The following is a 19929-nucleotide window of genomic DNA, read 5'->3' as shown; positions in this document are numbered from 1 at the left end:
ACCACCACTGACTGCTCTGACCAGGATCACAACAGAGGGTTCTGGACAGAGCTGGAGAAGGATGTAGAGCATAATTCTAACTCACAAGAAAAAGACCAGATTTACTGGCCTAAAGGAGACTGGAGAAGCCTCGAGAGTATGGCCCCCAAACACCGTTTCAGCTTAGTGGTGAAGTTATCTCCGAGGTTCACTGTTCAGCCTGGGAGTGGACAGCCCCGTAAAACCAAATGAGACTAACGAGGTACAGGAATCCAGTGTCGAGGGCCAGAAGGCAGAGGGGGACAGGGAAGCTGGTGATGGGGAACACAAGGTTGAGTAAGGATATTGTTGATGTGTTGTGAGATTGTTAACCATTGTCATGGGGCAACATTTGTAGTAACTGTTAAATGAGAAACTACTTTGTTCTGTAAGCCTTCATCTCAAGTGAGAATAACAGCACAATTGGAAGAGCGTAGTCAGTGTCACTGAACCGTATATGCAGAAATTTTTGAAATGGTGTATCTCTGGCTATGTGTATTTTCACCAAAAAAAAAAGGTTGAGAAGTCAGAGGGTTAATATGTTGTGGGGTTGTTAACCAATGTCATAAAACATGTGTACTACTGTTTCATGAGAAGCTATCTGTTCTGTAAGCCTTCACCTGAAGTACAATAAAATATAAAAAAAAAATAAAAAATAAAGTAAAGATAAACAAGTAGATATTTACCTACAACTGCCAACTCAAGTATATACTATCCCAGAAAAAAAAAATAATTTACATGTAGGTGTATTTTACAAAGCAGCCTTCCAATGACAGTATAAATACTACACAGCTCAAGTAAGGAAAAACATTTCAGCACACAGCGACTCTGTTTTTACTATGACCAAGAAGCTGTTTTCTGAGAGTGGCCTGGAAGAAAATCTATTTACCAGACCCCATTCTTGGAAGCAGTCATGTGACCCAAATTTGTTAGCAGTGACTTGGAAGATACCATGTACTGGGACCAAAACCTTATCAGAAAAATACCAAACTCTTCTTGATATTATTATTTTACTCCCCAGGGTTTAGCATTTGCAAACAAATCTTAGTAATTATATAGTAACTATGAGGGCTGAAAATATATCTCACGTAGAAAGAAACATTGAACCTAGAAAACTCAAATATTTAAACCAAACCAAAAAGTATAAGGTTTTAAGATTTTTACCACAGGATAAAAGCCCTTCTTTGTAGCCCACAGTGTAGGAGAAATCAACAAACTCTCTTGGGGAAATTATATTCCAAAGCTGACCAGCAGTAGTATAACGCATCACACAACAATTCTGAAAAGACAGGAGAGGTAAGACAGGTGTTATTACTATAGGAAACACACATGGAATTTATCTTTAGTAAAAAACTAATACTCATTTTAAATGTTTTATAATTATTATCAATAATAATTCTTACAGTGATTCTGACAGGTCTCGATCTCTATTCTAACCTCACTGCTACTGAACAGACATGGAGAGGATATATAATTAAAATAGAATGGCCAAGTTACTCAGTATCCAAATCTCTAATTCAATATAGTTGCCTTGTAACTTATATGATATCCCACATGGAAGGAGGCGGTGTGTAGACTGTTTAACAGAGTTTAAGATAATATCCTCGGGGGCAGTGGGGGTATTTTCAGAATTTTACATTTCAGGACTTCAACTAAAGTTTTATAATTAAAGACGCTAAAGATTTTCTTAAGCAACTGAGTAGAGCTACTGTGGAAAAGACTCAGTTCTGACTAACACTCATTAATTAGTATGAGGAAACTCAAGCATCTTGAGAGGCAGCACAGGATTTCCCATTAGAGTTTGCCATGACTACTTATTCTCAAAGCAATGAATCCAAGTATGTACACATAAACGCGTTCTCTCTCTCTTTTTTTCTCTCTCTCACACACACATTCTAAAGTAATGTTTCCAAACAAATACCTCTTCAAAGTGCTCCAAAATATCCAAAGAAGTCATCAAGCTGTCCCAATCCAAGCGACAGGGCCCTGGGCGTATGTGGTCTATTACACTATTGACAATGTCATCTATGACACCTTGGGCTTTGTAGCTGGAGAAATAAAATTAAAGTCAAATGTTGTTAGAATGAAAAATTTCAGCATAACTTCATAGTCCAGAGCTAACTCAGAAAGAAGGAGTAATACGGTTTTTTAACGGCAGTAAATCCCAAAACTTTTCTGATAAATTAAGTCCTATCAATTTTTTTTTGTTTTGATTATCAAGTAAGAGGAATGAAGGCTGTAGTACATGTCATTATGAATACAGACATCCTTTCACGTATGATGTGGCGGAAAACAGTCTACAAAACACTATAATGCTTCCATTTATTTTGCACGGTGTTCTTCCCTCAGTTATCCTCTAGCATGCTATCAGTATATGCATATCTTTACCCTGAATTTTAAAAGCTTTTTATCAGGAACAGAAAAATAGGACAATAGAACACCCAGGAACTGGCTCATAAATATATAAGAACCTAACATATTTCAGGGGTAGCACTATAAATCAGAGGGGAAAGGACGTACTACTCCATAAATGATGCTTGGATTCATTATCCTGATGGAAAAAAAAAACTGGATCCCTACTTCACACCATTCAAAATAGCTAATCCAGACAGATTAAAGACCTCCATGTATAATGTAAAACTTTCAGGACAAAATACAAGAGACCATCTTTGTGACCTCCAAGTACAGGGGATTTTTAAGTATATAAAACACACAAAAACACAAATAATACAAAAGACTGGTTACACATAAAAACGTTCCTACTATAAATGACAGCATAACAAAAAATTTTTTTAAAAACAAGCCACAGACTAGGAGAAGAGGTGTGCAACAAATATAAGTAGAAGTATTACGAGAATATATAATTCCCATAAGTCAAATCGAAAAAGACAAACAATCCAAAGAAAAGATGGGCAAAGAATGTGTTAAGATACTCAAAAGGAAACCTGAAAATCAGTAAGCATAGAAAAGCTGCTCAACTTCACCAGCAATCAAGTGACTACTAATAAAATACCATCTTATACCTCAGATTGCCAGAGATTGAAAACTTACTAATTACAAGTATTGAATGGAGGGAAATGAGAACTCTCAAACTATCACCACCACTTTTGGAGAACAATCTGCCAAGGTCTAGTAAAGCTGGATGATGTATATCTTCATGACCTAGAACTTACAGGTATATGACCTGAGAAAATCACACACATGTGCCTAGGGAGACAAGAACCAAGAGGCTTACTATATAGCATTGTACTTTATAGGTGAGAATTGAATACAACCTAAAACTCTATCAATAGGCAAATGCGTAAATGTAGATAAACACCCTGTTATATTCATATACACGTGAAAGACTAGATATGCATGTAAGAACGTGGCTCAATCTTAAAAATGTAATATTGAGTGGAAAAAGTTAAAAGCAAATTATTAAAGGATAGACTGACAGATACAAATATACATATATACACACATGTGAATATGAAAAACACGTAAAATAATGCTTCTTATTATTTATGGATACATAAACATGTGGCCTACGTATGAAACAGGATTAATACACACAAACTTGATATAGTAGTTACTCTGAGGAGGGAAGAAGGAAAACAAGAAGGGAGATAGATTGGTTTTAAATCAACGAATAATGTTTCTTTAAAAAAAGCATCTGAAGCTGTTTAATCATTTTATAAGTATCTCTAGCCCCACTCTAAACCTACTCTTCCCTCCTGAGTTCTCTAACTTGAGGGGTAACACAAATGAGTCCAGTCATCCAAATTAGAAACATGAGATTCAACTCTTTTTTTCCTTCCCATAACCAAAAACCAAACCTGCTGCTGTCGAGTCGATTCTGACTCATAGTGACCCTACAGGACAAAGCAGAGCTGCCCCATAGGATTTCTAAGGCTGTAATCTTTATGGAAGTAGACTGCCGCATCTTTCTCCAGCAGAGCAGCTGGTGGGTTCAAGCCACTGACTTTTCGGTTAACAGCCAAAGGCTTACCCACTACATCACCAGGGCTCCCTTTCTTTCCCATAGTCAGAAGTAATCAGTCACTGTGTTTTATTAAGATGTTTTCCTAAACGTAAAGTGCTTAGAAAAATCCCTGGCACTCAATAAATACATAGCTCTTCCCTGTTCATTTGCCCTTTTCTACTCCCATGCTACTGCCTTAGTTCGGCACTCTGTCTAACTCAACACTGCATCAGTTTGTAGTTTGCATTTTTTTGATCACATAGCTCTTTAAGAACCTGACAGAAGCCACAGATCTCTTCCCAGGAAAATACACAGTCACACAATTTTGTATGCAATTGTGGGGGAAAGTCAAGAAGCTAGCCCTGGACCGCCAGGGTGAAACTTCTTCTTTAAACTCTCCATGCTCATTTCCATCTTTCACAATGTCATTAGAATAAACTGTGTGTGTGCCCGTGCGTGTGCGCTTTGGGTGAAAGTTCACAGCCCAAGTTAATTTCTCATTCAAAAATTTATACATACATTGTTTTGTGTATGATGTGACAGCATGCTCCCCATCTCAACCCTGGGTTCCCTGTGTCCACTTGTCCAGTTCCTGTCCCTTCCTGCCTTCTCATCTTGCTTTTGGGTGGGAGTTGCCCATTGGGTTTGTATATTTGATTGAACTAAGAAGCACGTTCCTCATATATGTTATTGTTTTATAAAAACCAAACCAAACCATTGCTGTTGATTCCAACTCATAGCGACCCTATAGGACAGAGTAGAACTGTCCCATAGTGTTTCCAAGAAGCACCTGGTGGATTTGAACTGCCGACCTTTTGGTTAGCAGCCAAACTCTTAACCAGTACGCCACCAGGGTTTATAGGTCTGTCTAATCTTTGCTTGAAAAGTGGGCTTCTGGAGTGGTTTCAGTTCTGAGTTAGCAGAAGTATCTGGGGGCCATAGTCTCAGGGGTTCCTCTAGTCTCTGTCAGACCAGTAAGTCTGGTCTTTTTTCATTAATTTGAATTTTGTTCTACATTTTTCTCCCCATCTGTCTGGGACTCTCTGTTGTGATCTCTGTCAGAGCAGTCAGTGGTGGTAGCAGGTAACAGCCAGTTTTTCTGGGCTCAGGCTGGTGGAGGCTGTGGTTCATGCAGTCTTTTAGTTCACTGGGTTAATGTTTTCCTTGTGTCTTTGGTTTTCTTCATTCTCCTTTGCTCTGGACAGAATGGACCAACAGATGTATCCCAGATGGCCGTTCGTAAGCTTTTAAGATCTAAGACGCTACTCACCAAAGTGGGATGTAGAACATTTTCTTTATGAACTATGTTATGCCAATTGACCTAGATGTCCCGCAACACTATGGTCCCCAGCCCCCAGCCCCAGCAACTTGGTCCCTCGAGGTATTTGGATGTCCCTAGGAAACGCCTATGCTTTTGCTTTGGTCAAGTTGTGCTGACTTCCCCTATGCTGTGTGTTGTCTTTCCGTTCACTGAAGTTAACACTTGTCTACTGTCTAGTTAGGGATTTCCCCTCCCTCTCCCTCCTACCCTTGTAACCATCAAAGAATTTTTTTTTTCCGTGTGTAAACCTTTTCTTGAGTTCTTATAATAATGGTCTCATACAATAGTTGTCCTTTTGTGACTGACTCATTTCACTCAGCATAATGCCACCAGATTCATCCACATTGTGAGATGTTTCGTGGAGTAATCATTGTTCTTTATGGTTGCTGAGTATTCCACTGTGTGTATGTACCATAATTTGTTTATCCATTCATCTGTTGGTGGGCATTTAGGTTGTTTCCATTTTTTTGCTACTGTGAATAGTGCTGCAATGAACATGGGTATGCATGTCTATTCATGCAATGGCTCTTACTTCTCTAGGGTAGATCCCTAGAGGTGGGATGGCTGGATCTTATGGTATTTCTATTTCTAGCTTTTTAAGGCAGTGTCATATCATTTTCCAAAGTGGTTGTACCATATTACATCCCACCAGCAGCGCATAAGAGTTTCAATCTTCCTGCAACCTCTCTTAACATTTGTTATTTTGTGTTTTTTGTATTAGTGCCAGTATTATTTAAAATCATTTGAGGGCTTGGGGGTGGGATGCGTAGAGGGCAAGTGCGCATTACTGAATTCCTTACTTTAGCATTCAAAACCCTTCAAACACATGCTCCCCATCCCCATACTCTATGTTCCAGCTATACAAACACTATTTCTCCTTCCCTAAACAAACTAAGGTGTTTCCCACCTCTGTTTATGTAGTATATACAATTCCCTGTCTGCAAAAAGAACTAGCCGTTCATTCCATAAGAAACATCTACTCTTCCTTTAAGGCTCAGATCAAATATTAATTCCTCTGTGAAGTTCTTTCAAACCTCAAGCATAATGCTCCATTGGCATTTTTAACACACTTGCCAACTCCCACTGGCAATCACCCATCTAAAGGATTAACTTTCACACCTGCTTACAATGCTTAATCCAGCTCCAATTTCCCTGCCCTTGTCATAAATATTTTACCACTCATCTTTCTGGAAATGCTACCTTTAGTATTACACTTCAGAACATTCTGTATATACTAAGTGGGGCTAGCAATTTCATTTTAAAAAGGGCTTAGTCCCAGGGATGTGAACATCCTACTCCAGTTATGCAAGGCAATTGTCTTCACTGGCTTTAAAAAAAAAAACAATTTTTTTTTTCCTGGTTATAGGCATAATTCATGTTCACCATAAGAAAATACCACAGAAGTGAAATAAAAATGAGCCATAATACCACCATATAGAGGTGAATATTTGGTGTTACATAAAAACATTTAAAAAAAATAAAGGCAGATTTTGGAAGCGGTGAGATGTTACCACAAAACAGATGAAATAAAAAACAAAAGGACCATACACACAACTCTCACAATCTTTTGACCAGAAACAACATCCCCATTCCCAGGGATAATCCAGATGATACAGAACCTTCCACAAGTGGAATTACTACAGCATTTGACAAAATACCAACATCATCCAACTCTTCTTCATCATCGGAGTAAATTTTTATGATTTGTGTATTTTTTTAATGTATGTATGTATGATTAAAATATACTGTAAGTTTATATGCAATGTTTCCAACCCCCAAAGACAAATAAAGATTGGATTTATAAAGATACCGATAATAAAAGGCAATAATAATGAAAACTGAAAAAAAATAAGAGTATTTGACTTACATCAGAACTGACTTACGACAGAGTCATCAGGACAGAACCCTTCGTAACTCAGGACTACCTGTGGTCTATTACGGATGTTTTATAATTTAATCATTCCCCTACTGTTGATAGTTTATAGTTCTTAATATTATATATCGTGCTGTAATGGAATACCTGAGTACTTAAATCACTACTATCTTTCTGGTGATTTAAGGTTTTGTATACCATGCTAAGAAATATCAGGTATCATTATTTATGATCCCCTCACCACCAACTCAGTCCACACAGGACACGGACATTTTTAAGGCTCTGATTCAAAGACCAATTTGCTTTACAGAAAGTTTAAAATCTTAAAAGCAAAAGCCAAAATTTACTACCAATGACCACTTAGTGATCAGGTATGTATATGAAGTTTAATAATGTCTTAAGAATTATATAAAACTATAAAAATTAACTTACAGATATCCACTAAATTCTTCTGAAGGTTTTCTCCAAACTGTTACATCTTTCTGGAAAAATAAAAATAGTGTATGATGATAATTACACAGGCAGGATACACAGGAAGGACCCTGAATATAAAACTAACAATTGTGTAAGGCAAGAGCACTTGTTTTTGTATTAAAATAAAACTAAATTTTCAAAGAGATACATAAAAGGCATTTATATCATCAAATGATCCATATCTGAATTTCTTCTGTATCCCAAAGCTAGTCACATTTTACCTAACTTACAGACTTTCAAAAAAGATTTCAATACTTTAGTAAGACCAAACAATGTTAGACTCAGTGATGGCACTATCTTATTGGCCACTATTATTTGTTTCATTTTAATCTTACCTATTTAACATTACTGACACATTCAGACTATGACATAAGCAACACTAAAAATTTAATTCTGAACTTAATTCATACCTTTTAAAAATTAAGTAATTCACATTCATCGTAACAGTACAACCTTGAATTAGTCCCAACACTTGTTTCTGATCATTTTCCAAATAATTTTGAATCAGAATAGCTAGAGCACTTAACTAGAAGCGTTCTGGGTTCTGGGGTTGGCTCTGTCAACACTTAGCCATGTGAAAGTCTGTACCAGTCACACTGGTAAAAAAGAATATTAACTGGCCACCTCATATGCTTGTTGAACTACTGAATTGAACTACTCCAAACTATAAATTACTGCATGCCCTAAATGGGTAACTACACATTTTATTTGTTGACTTAAGAACTTATCCTTTAGACTCTTATTGCCATGAGCCTACTCCCATGTCTAATATTTTCAGTAACTAATGAAAGTAGTGTAAGATTACTATCAATGTTTCTTCCTTTGTGAGATTTAAACCACCAAGTCTATCAGCACAATTTATCTATCAATTGTACACCCATGGTCTCTTGTCCATATTGTCTTACCATTTTAAAGTCATCAACCAATTTAGACAGAAGATAAACACCAAGTTACTTGTAATTTAACTAATTTACCGTTTTCTTAGCAACTCTCCACTTATCATCTTCAATGCTATGATACTGGATGAGAGTGTTTTTAAGCTTAGTGGAAAAAGCAGAAGCATCAGGTAGGTCTTCCATTTTTTGTCCTGTTACAGAGACACAAGAATAAGTAGAATAAGTAGTATAGCTTGATGCAGTAGACCTATGTATGGGTCTCAAAACTGGCTTCACATTAGAATCACCTGGGGAACTGTAAAAGATACCTATCTTGGACCCCACCCAAAATCAACTAACCAGAATGTCTGAGAGTAGGTTTTTTTTTTCCTAAGTGCTCCCAAGATGAGAAATAAGAGAGCCAGGAATGAGAATCATACATGTTGGCAGTTATCAAAATCACTCATACAAAAAATAAAATGCAATTCTGTTTCCTTTCTTAACAGATTCCAATAAAAGAAATGAATTATAAAGATCTAGATAACCTTAAAAAAAATTGTTTTCCAGGATACAAAAATAATATACACAACACAAACTCTTTAAAAAGTCCTTCAGCCACTTAAAGTTTTTATTTTATTATCCAACAAATTGAGGGCTCATTTCAACAAACAAACAATAACCACTACTAGAAAACCTCTTTCTACATACTTTTAAGTGTAAGACTATAACCCTAATCAAAGCATTATGCATTAGTAATTAAAGCCAAAACAGTGCTTTACTTTATAGAAATATTGTTAAGTTATTAATACCTGTAACATATTTCAATCAAGCTGTTAGAACCCACCACTCCACTGAAATAGTTCTTGTGAAGGTCATCAATAACTCCCATTTTTATTAAGTACTAATGATCAGTCTCCTTTGCTGGTGCCCCTTCCCCTCAGCTCTTATCTAAATGTTGACAGACCCCAGTGCTTAGTCCCAGGCACTACTCTACCTGCCTCGTGCCTTCTGCAATCTCATTTCTTATCTCCGTGCTGCTAACTCTCAAATGCTTACCTCCAATCCTTCTCTCCACTGAGCTCCAGAGTCCCAGATCCAAAAGCCTACTTAGAGATTCATGCTTAGGGGCATCTCTTCTCTCCCCTTAAAATCCAAAAAACCAAACTCATTGCCGTCCAGTTGATTCCGACTCATAGCAACCCTACAGGACAGAGTAGAACTGCCCCATAGGGTTTCTAAGGAGTGGCTGGTGGATTCAAACTGCTGACCTTTTGACCACCAGCTCCTCTCTCCCTAGCCTCCCTCAATTTGCCTCAGTCTTCCACATCTTAACAATTTACCATCAGAATAGTAATTGAGCCCACTTGCTCAAGCCAAAAGCCTAGAACTTACCTTTGATTCCTTTCTTTCACCCACACTGCCATACCACACTACCTATAGTGTTCTAGCCCTACTGGTTTTATTTCTACTCCTCGAACATGCCAAGATTATCCCTCACTTTGGGCCTTTGCACTTGCTATTCCTCTGCATGGGCTGCTAGCTCAAATCTGAGCACGACTAATAACAACTTGTAATGCCAATTACAGCTTAAACATCCTGTCCTTAATGTGGTCTTTCTTTGTCAAGAACCAAACCCACTGCCACTGAGTTGATTCTGACTCGTGACAAACCCACATGTTTGTTACAGAACAGAATTGCCCCAGAGGGTTTTCTTGGCTGTAGTCTTTAACGAAGCAGATTGTCAGGTCTTCTGTGGAGCTACTGAGTAGGTTCTAATTGCCAAAGTTTAGGTTAGTAGTTCACTGAAAACCATTTGCATCACCCAGTGACCTTACTCAAGTTACAATCATGTCCTTCTTTTATCTTCTTCATAGTGCTTATCACTATTTCAAATTACCTTATTTATTTGTTTACTAGTCTACTCTTTGGCCACTCCACCTTCAACTAATAGAGCAGGGGCCCTGTCTACCTTATTCACTACTACATCCCCATCACCTAGGACACTGTCTGCTACACAGCTGTTGTAGTGCATTTCCTTCAAAATAAGAATTATTTGATCTTTTTGTCTCCCAATGCCAGGGCACAAATTTCTTAGCATAATTCCTACTTTTCCCTATTCTTTCTCTACTCCTCTCATTCTTCAGTCAAAAAAAAAAAAGCTAAAGGAGAAAAGAGTTTTAGGGAAAAGATTACTACTAAAAAGGAGATCAAGAAAAAATCTGAGTGAAATCTCAAGCTTCAAACTTCTATGGAAATAAGCTGCAATTCTCAATTATGGGTACATACATCGGAATCATTTTGTTATATTTTGTAGTAGTTGTTGCTGTTTCTAGATGTTAGATTTCAGGGCCTACCACCAGATATTCTGATTCTGTGGATCTGGGATAGGCCCAGGGCCCCAGAATTCTATGTCCTTTAAAATCCTCACTGATGATTCTGTTGCCCAGCCAGGGCTGAGAACCACTGAGCTAAAAACTAAATAAGTCAAGTTTATAATCAATATTTAGCCCAAAAAAAGAGCATGCAAGCCATTAAATTCGATAGCTGCTAAAATTGTATACAAACATGAGAAAGTATATATAGAAAATGAAATTATCTAGAATTTAGGATTTGTGTGATACAAAATGTATAAGTACAGATTCCACCCATAGACTGAAAGTGGATGAGCTCATTCAAAAAGTCTGCTAGTCAGGAATATACTCTATTTCCACTTGAGAGACTGCCAACTTGATAACCAGTTCAATGACTTTATTCAAGGGTATATTATAAACAAGCACAAATTCCTAAGAGAAAGCTTGCAAAGCAAATCTGATTTATCTATTACTGGGATCATTCTAATTCAACAATGTTCTCTATAAACCCAGGGATCAGCTGCCAAGTTCTTATGAGCATATTTTCAAAACTCTGATAAAAATCAAAGATGAAATAGAAAGCTACTATTATCACAGGCAAATATAATCCTTATGCAAATCCAGCACAGAAAAAATAAACAATAAAAGTCATCTACAAAGATGAGTACCTGAAGCTTTAAGGTGCTTGCCTTAGTGATCCTTCAGTCCTACTGATTTGTCTAAAGTCCAAAGACCTTTTATGATCTGGCAGAGCTTCACTGTCTAATTGCTACTGTTCTTAATTTAGATGTCATTGCCTCCAGGAATCTTCTCTGGACTTGCCTAAAGACTGGGTCAGGTAACTCCCTCCAAAGTTTCCTCATAGCAACTCTGTACCGTAATTTTTACTGCCTTCTCCCATTTAACTGTAAGATCTTTTGGGGCAAGGAATATGGCTTGTTCAATGTTGTACTCATTATGCCTAGCATGCAGTAGGAACCAATGAATGAAAAAGGGGAAAATGTGTGGACACTGAGCTACTATTCTCACTTACGGAAGACCTCAAGATACCTCAGGCATGCCCATTAACACTAATCACCCTCAAGCTTTTGAATAATGAGGAAAACTTAACATGACGAAACACAAGTTCTCAAGGAGGTCTACTGTTAAACATTTACTAAGCACCTAGTATATACCAGGTGCTAAAAATACAGAAATGGATGTGACCCAGTTTTGCTCCCAAAGTTGATGTTTTCCACCCTTTAAATAAACTTTGAACAGCAACAATAACAAAAACTAAAACATTGAAAACCCCTATTAATAAGCCTCTTTAAGTGATGTAGAAAAGGAAGAGAACTAAGTATAAAATCTAAAACTCTTTTAGCCCAACAAAATATTTAACCAGGCACTTAATTCTTGCATGAATTTTTAAAATCAAGATTGGGTCCAAATAGGAATTAATGTTACTGTCTAAACTGCTCTCTGTGTTATGGACAAGCAGCACTGTATCTCTGGAAATACATTCCAGATCCTAGGGGGGCACAGGGTTATCAAGATCTCACCTCTCTTAATATAGCAGGGCACTCCCATCTATGAAAGGACAGCGTACAAGTTGCCCTATTGCAATATACGTCTGTGGACAGTGTCGGGATGATGTTTTAAATACCATTCTGAACTCCCTCATAATAATACAATTTTTTATTCCCTTGTCCTTATATCAGGAAACTCTCCAACTCTACCAAAGTCCATGTCAGAAAGAATGGGCACTATTTAACCTTATCAGAATCTTACAACTCCATATAAAAGGTTATACTTTTGTCAGTCCTATGAACAAGTGCTGAGTAATGTCCACCTTCATTTTTCCTAACTTTAACTCTTTTTGTTCATGTTTTTTATGCTCATGTTTTTGAAGTGATCACTGGTGGTGACAGTGGCTGCCATCACACAATGGACAACTTTCCCAAATTAAAAAATTTCTTAAGGCAATCTATTAGCTCCATATCCGTGACCAATGCAACCCTAATTATTCTCAAACATCTGTCACAGTGAAATGGCCATAGGTTCCTTTTTAAATATGGAATGTAATAAACATTTTAATCTCTAATAAAAAGTGCATGTCACAAAAATCTATTATTACTAGTGTAGTATAACTAAGTTAGAATTCACTTGTTGAAGAAGCCCAGGTATCAGCACTGCTTAACCTTCCATTACCCAACTGATATGGCTTTCATTTATGTGAAAAAGTTTTAATTTAACATACCACAGATTTTCCTCCAAATGCTGTACATACCAAGGCTTTGAAAATCAAGTAATATTTTCTACCTAATATAAAAATTTCAGCAAATGCTTGATTTCCAATCTTGAATTGGTAATTTAGCTTTTCTGCCTCAGTCAAGCACAGCAGTTTCTTATTTTTGAGAATGATGGCAGGAGGAGCTCAGTATTTAAAGGAATGCAACAGAAAAGCACACTTCATCAATGTGACTAATAATCCTGGTTCACGGGCTCCCCCTGGCTTATTTTAAGGCACAACTTTTCAATTACAACAGTTAAGGTAACATTTAAACTGTAATGATATCACAGCTTTGAGTCCAAGTTACTGTTCAAACTCTTAATGTTCTAATCCTTTATTAAAAATAATAATAGCTAACATGTACTGATCACTTACTATGTGTTAGGTCCTTCTGGCCATTTGTATTATTTAATTTAATCCTCATAAACAACCTTAAAAGTCAATCCTATTATTATCCCTATTTCACAGAAAGGGAAAATAAGTAATAAAGAAGTTACATCACTTGTCCAAGATCACACAGCCAGAATTCCAATCCAAGGCGTCCGACTCCTGAGTCTAAAGGTCTATTTTGTAAAACGCTGGACGTTGATCACAGGCTGGAGGAGACCTTATGCATAAACCCTGACACCATACCGAATTTGCCAAATTTTGTCCTGTTCCCGAACCCGAAAATCTCAGGTATTTTTCTCGATTGCAAATTAGGAATAGTAATAGTGACACTAATTTCTTAAGGAATTACATGCGTTAATACATGTTGAGAGTTTAGTACCGAACTTGGAACAAAATATGCATTCATAAAATGTTGGCTCTTATCAACATCACCCCAATGTGAGGGGATGGTTTCAGCGCTGTCTGTATACCTACTAAGAACCAGAAAGAATTCTGCCCTTCACAGAACAGGACGTCAATGACTTTTTACCACCGCCCTTTCTTGTTTTTAGCTGCGCTCCTCCCCCATTCAACAGATGAGAAAACTGAGGCCCAATCAGAGTCAAAGTCCTTAAGCTGGTGAACTGCGCAAGTTCTGGGATTCTTCCGGCTAGTCCCTTCCCCTCTCTAGGCCTCAGTTTTCTCTCTCACCTGTGAGGTGTACACTCGCTCGGACGCCGGGGTCCACCACCTCCGACCCCCACGGCGGCGTCCCTCAGCTCACGACCAGAACCAACTCCAGGTAAACGCTCTGGGATAGGGTGCTCCGGACGCCGCCGTCGCCCGCCTCTCGGGTCGCCCCACTCCTGCCGTAGCTGCGCGCCTCTATTTGGGGATTCCTCAAGTGAAGCTAGGATGTGGACTCAGCTCAGGAAAGCCCCAGGAACATCTCACTCACCGCTTTCCGCAACACTGCCGCACTGGAGTTGGCTGAGCTTCCCCGCAGTCGCAGCCAATTGGAAAGCATAAAAATCTTCCAGGCTAGGCGGGCCGGGTCTCCAGCCCCGCCCTCCCATCCGGTGTGGCCGCAGATGCTCCAGGACTAGGGGGAGATGTTGACCAGTGCAACGTGCGTTTGTTTGGATTGGCTGGCGCAGCAGCGTGCGGAGGGCTGATTGGTCGCCGGGAAATGGAATGATTCTGCGTGGATGTGGGCTGGGGCGAGTCCAGCCGGTGTTTCCTAGGTGTGGGGATTTTTTGTGGGTTTGTTTCAGTTGGAGTGTCTTGAGGCCAATTAATTGTGAAAGAATTTTTCGGGGCAGTTCAAAATCAGGCTGGGAGAAACACAATTATATTAGTGAGGAATAAGGCTGACCCTAACCCGCACAGGACAAAAGTCAAATAAGAAAAGGCACACAGACCGAGGATGAAGGGCCCCTCTGCCTCCCGCCTAGCCGTACTTAGAGTGGAGAACACTAGGAAGTAAAATACACGTATCAAAGTCATTGTGAATTGCTCTTTAGTTCAACGTTTTTCTTGTCTTCAGATAAGGAATTTTACAACTATGAAAGAGAAGGCGTGTGGCAGGTGGCTTTAGGACCCTCACAAAGTGTTCTGGTTTTCAAGATAACATTTCTTCCGGTGGCTGTGAAGTCACGCATTTGATGGGATGCCTGGCAATACTAAAAAGCAGGCTGTTTACAAATTATATTTACTAAGATATGTAGATAGAGGACCAAGAGTAGGAAGGAATGCAGTACTACATATTAATCTTTTTCAGTAGACTTAAATAATACTCCATATTTTTCAAATTAGCCTCACTAAAATAATCAGCAAACACCACTTGACAGTTAAGATTGGCCAGTATTTATCCTACCTCATTGTTTATATAGAAAAGGAATAATTTGTTTTATTACATGTGAGGTTATACATGTGAGATGAAAGTGGAAAAGTTCTTTGTGTACTGTAAATCTCTGTTCACTTGCTAGTTCTTATTGGCCAATTATTGTGGTGTTTGTTTGCTTATATATAAAAAGGAACAATAATTTGAGATGCTTGTGGAAAAGTATTTGTATAAAGCTCTACATACTTCATCTCCTTGAATCCTCTTAACAGCCCCCTAAGATAGGTTGTGTTTTACATGAGGAGCCTGAGGCATAGATCTTAAATAAGAAACCTATCGCCGTTTAGTCAAGTACAACTCACAGTGACCCTATAGGACAGAGTAGAACTGTCCCATAGAGTTTCCAAGGAGCACCTGGTAGATTTGAACTGCTGACTTTTTGGTTAGCAGCCATAGCACTTAACAACTACACCACCAGGGTTTCCATGGATCTTAATAGTTTACTTAATTACTGAATAGCTGAACTGGACATTGGCAAAGGTCTGCTGAACTCCAAAGCAAGGGCTCTTAACCCCACAAAACTCATACTAAACTTTTTTGTTAGACACCTGCACACAGCAGTGGGGACCAAGAATGAAAGTCCTAATCCCTTGCCCCAAAGATTCTCACAGTTTAATGTTGGAGAGGAACAAGTCTTCACAACCATTTCAGAAAAGTAAAAAAATTATCTCTCATCATTACGATTCAGCTCTAGGTACATTGCTCAGAAGCTCTGCACATTCTCTCTCAGAATCCTATAAAACACGTTTAAAAAAATTAACTTGGCCTTTATTTGTGGGGGAGGTGTTGCATAAGGTCATTACATCACACTTATGCCCCATGACTTCTTATTTTCTCTGGTTTAGGGGAGGTTTTACTTCTTTGCCTATTGTTCTTCATCTGTTGTGTTTTTCTTGGTTAGAAATAAGTTGGGGTAGTTGCAAATGACCCTACCTCTATCAAATCGGAAAGCTCGTAAAAGCAAAAATACAGATTCAGAAAAAAGAAAATATCATCTAGAGCTATTATTGAGGGCTTACTATGGTCCTGGTTGCACAGCGGTTAAGAGCTTGGCTGCTAACCAAAAGGTGAGCAGCTTGAATCCACCAGCCACTCCTTGGAAACCCTATGCGACAGTTCTTCTCTGTCCTATAGGTCGCTATGAGTTGGAATCAACTCTGAGGCAATGGGTTTTAGTATGGTCCAGGCACTATACTAACCTCTATACACGTGTTAACTCATGTATTTCTGATAACAATCTATAAGGTATGCTCTATTACTGCTTTCATTGTACACACCAGGGAACTGAAAGTAGGTCAACAGACAGGTACTACCCACCCTCGTCACAGTTTGAAAATGAAATAAGCTTTCCCTCTAGAGTTCAACTATAAAAGAGACATATGATGGATTTGCACAGATATATGGAAAGTCACCCTAAAGAGACAAAATAGCTTTCCTGTGAAGCCCTGACTGTAATCTAATACATGACTGTAGTTAAAGAATTTCAAGAAGAGAACTGGAATAAATTCCAAAAACATAGAAACAATGTATCCACAATTTTTAACCAGTGGGCAATAAATCTAGAAGTAAACAAACAAAACACACATGCACAAATGTCCCCAACTACTTGGAAATTAAAAAAATCTGTCCCCCCATACTTTTTGGTCAAAGAGAAAATCAAACAGTACCTACTGCAGAGTATTAACAAATAATAAAAATAAAACCCTATGTATCAAAACCGAGGAATATGACAAATTCTATACTCAGAGGAAAATTCATAGCTTTAATTCAATTCAACAAATATTTATTAAATTCCTACTACCTAGGCCAAGGACTGAGGATACATTGTGCCTCAACTGATAATTATTCCTTTGCAAATAACTGAAACTCAATCTGGACTAAACCAAAACGATGTATTGGAAAGATATAGGAATATCTTATAAAACTTTGCTACTCGAAGTGTGATCCACAGACCAGCAACTGTGGATAAACTGGGAGCTTGTTAGAAATGCAGAATCTCAGGCCCTACCTCAGTTCTACTGAGTCGTAATCCACATTTTAAAAAGATAAGATACCTAGATGATTCATATGTACACTGAACTTTGAGAAACTCTGTCATAGAACACAAGGGCTTGACTTATAGGCAAGGTTCCAGAAAAGATTAAAACCAGAACTTAAAAGCCACTGAGAACTGAGACTGAACAAATTCATCAAACTGAAGATATATGCACTTCACTATATCTAAGTTATATGTCAATTAAAAATATATTAATCAACCCATTGTAGAAAAAATAATCAGAAGGAATGAATTAATAAATATAAAAATTAGAAAACAAAGAAACAATAGAATTGATAAATACATGACATGATTTTTTTGTGGGAGTGGATTTAGGGCATAATTAAATAGGTAAATCAACAGCTAGTCCAATTAAAGGGGGAAAAGACAGAAAAAGAAAATAAAAAGATAGATCATTATGACTAAGAAAGGGGAAATAGTAAGTCTTTGTTAGTAAATTTAACCTGGGTGAAATTGATACTATTTTAAGGAAATATAAATTACCAAAATTGCCACAAGAAGAATTGGAAGAGGTAGGAAGTCTAATAAACTTGTAAAAATAAAAATTTTGAGAAAAGGAGGATTACACTACCACTCAGAAAAGCACCAGGTCCAGATGACTTCACAGGATAATTTTTTTCAACTCCTAGAGAAACTGGTAATTCTAATGCTATTATAACTGTTTTTAAGCCATAGATTAAAAAAAAAAAAAAAACAACTAAAAGAGGAAATCTCTTCTATTATTTTTATAAATTGATTATTTTGATACGCAAATAAGGCACTTTAAAAAAATCTTAGTAATTTCCTCTTCTAGTCATGATGTACTAACTGGAGCTAGACTTACCCACCTACGTCCTGAACTAAATATATGAAACAGCCATTTTCAGACATTGGGAAACAGGCTACATAATACTGCGATCCCTGAAGAAGGTAAACAAATGAAGTGAACCCTATGACTGCCACATCTTTCTGTCTGGAGGTACTTTCAAGAGCACATTATGGGGATTGGAGGACCCAATAGAACATTAAAATCTTACTGAGTTGAGGAGACAGAGATCAGAGTTGAGAAAAGTTGAGGTGCCTGGAATTTGCGAGACAAAGTAACAGAAATTAGAGAGCTACACAGAGAAAGCATTCCAGAAAGCTGCCTATGGTTCCCCTTGAGTCTTTGGCTGAATACTAAGCAGGTCATGCATGAGGTGGGACACCACAAAGCTGGCCAAAGCACAACCACTAAGGAAAGAACAACTGCCAGGGAGCTGTAAATGGAACAACTAAAGTTTATACAGGTCTCGGAAACATTCCAGTCAGCCAGAGTGAAGAGGCCTCATTGAACATCTTAAAGCATTTAGTAGAGACTCTGAGGAGTTATGCTTTAACCATGGAGCTAAAGTAGCTCCAGAGTGAAGGCTGCTTTTGTTTTTGTTGTTGTTAGGTGCCATTGAGTCAGTTCCGACTCATAGTGACCCTATTGGACAGGGTAGAACTGCCCCATCGGGTTTCCAAGGAGTGGCTGGTGGATTTGAACTGCTGACCTTTTGGTTAGCAGCCAAGCTCTTAACCACTGTGCCACAGGGCTCCAAAGGCTACTTTAGATATCCCAAAACAAATCTTAAAAACGAGCCTCAAAACAATCAAGGTGATCCACAAGTGACTTATCTGCCTGCCAGAGAAAAGCTCAGCCTTCTGGAAGGGAAAAAAAAAATCCTGATTCTCAACAACATAATAATGACAATATCCAGTATCCAATAAAAAATTGTTGGTCATGCCAAAATGCAGGAAAATATAACTCATAACCTAGGTAAAAATCAGTCAATAGAAACAGAACCAGAGATAACAAAGATAATGGAATTAGTAGAAAAGGACTTTAAAGCAGCTATTTATAAGTTGGGTATCTTAGTTATCTAGTGCTGCTATAGCAGAAATACCACAAGTGGATAGCTTCAACACAGAGAAATTTATTCTCTCACAGTCTAGTAGGTTACAAGTACAAATTCATGGCATCAGTTCTAGGGGAAGGCTTTCTCTGTTGGCTCTGAAGGAAGGTCCTTGTCATCAGTCTTCCCTTGTTCTGGGAGAATCTCAGCGCAGGAACCTCAGAACCAAAGGACGTGCTCTGCTTCTAGCTCTGCTTCTAGCACTGCTTTCTTGGTAGTATGAAGTCCCTATGTCTCTCTGGTCACTTCTGTCTTTTATAACACTACCTAATCTAAGGTAATTTAAGACACTACCTAATCTTGTAGATCTCGCCAATATAGCTGCCGCTAATCCATCTGATTACATCATAGTGATAGCAGTTACAACACATAGGGAAATCACATCAGATGATAAAATGGTAGACAATCATACAATACTGGGAATCATGACCTAGTCAAGTTGACAGATATTTTTGGGGGACACAATTCAATCCATGACATTGGGGTAGGATAAATAATGCACCCTTCCCTGACCCCAAGGCTTCTCTACTAATCGGT

The 19929-nt window shown here is 38.1% G+C and overlaps 1 protein-coding gene across 2 annotated transcripts in view; it reads right to left on the bottom strand.

Annotated features, from left to right (window-relative positions):
* The window catches only part of STARD4 (StAR related lipid transfer domain containing 4), a 19474-nt gene extending 4857 nt beyond the window's left edge, over positions 1-14617 (bottom strand). The window contains exons 1-5 of one of the 2 annotated variants that reach the window (XM_023731979.1): positions 14476-14617; positions 8625-8737; positions 7609-7658; positions 1940-2066; positions 1183-1297 (exon numbers count right to left, since the gene is read on the bottom strand). In XM_023731979.1, the coding sequence (XP_023587747.1) occupies positions 1183-1297; positions 1940-2066; positions 7609-7658; positions 8625-8737; positions 14476-14593 (523 nt within the window). In that variant the 5' untranslated portion in view covers positions 14594-14617. The other variant, XM_004377010.2, reaches the window with a different exon arrangement.
* Between the last annotated feature and the right edge of the window lie 5312 nt (positions 14618-19929).

The sequence above is a fragment of the Trichechus manatus genome, unplaced genomic scaffold (genome assembly GCF_000243295.1).
Source record: "Trichechus manatus latirostris isolate Lorelei unplaced genomic scaffold, TriManLat1.0 scaffold00047, whole genome shotgun sequence".
NCBI lineage: Eukaryota > Metazoa > Chordata > Mammalia > Sirenia > Trichechidae > Trichechus > Trichechus manatus.
The sequence above is the reverse complement of the archived record's forward strand: the minus strand, read 5'-3'. Positions and strand labels throughout refer to the sequence as shown.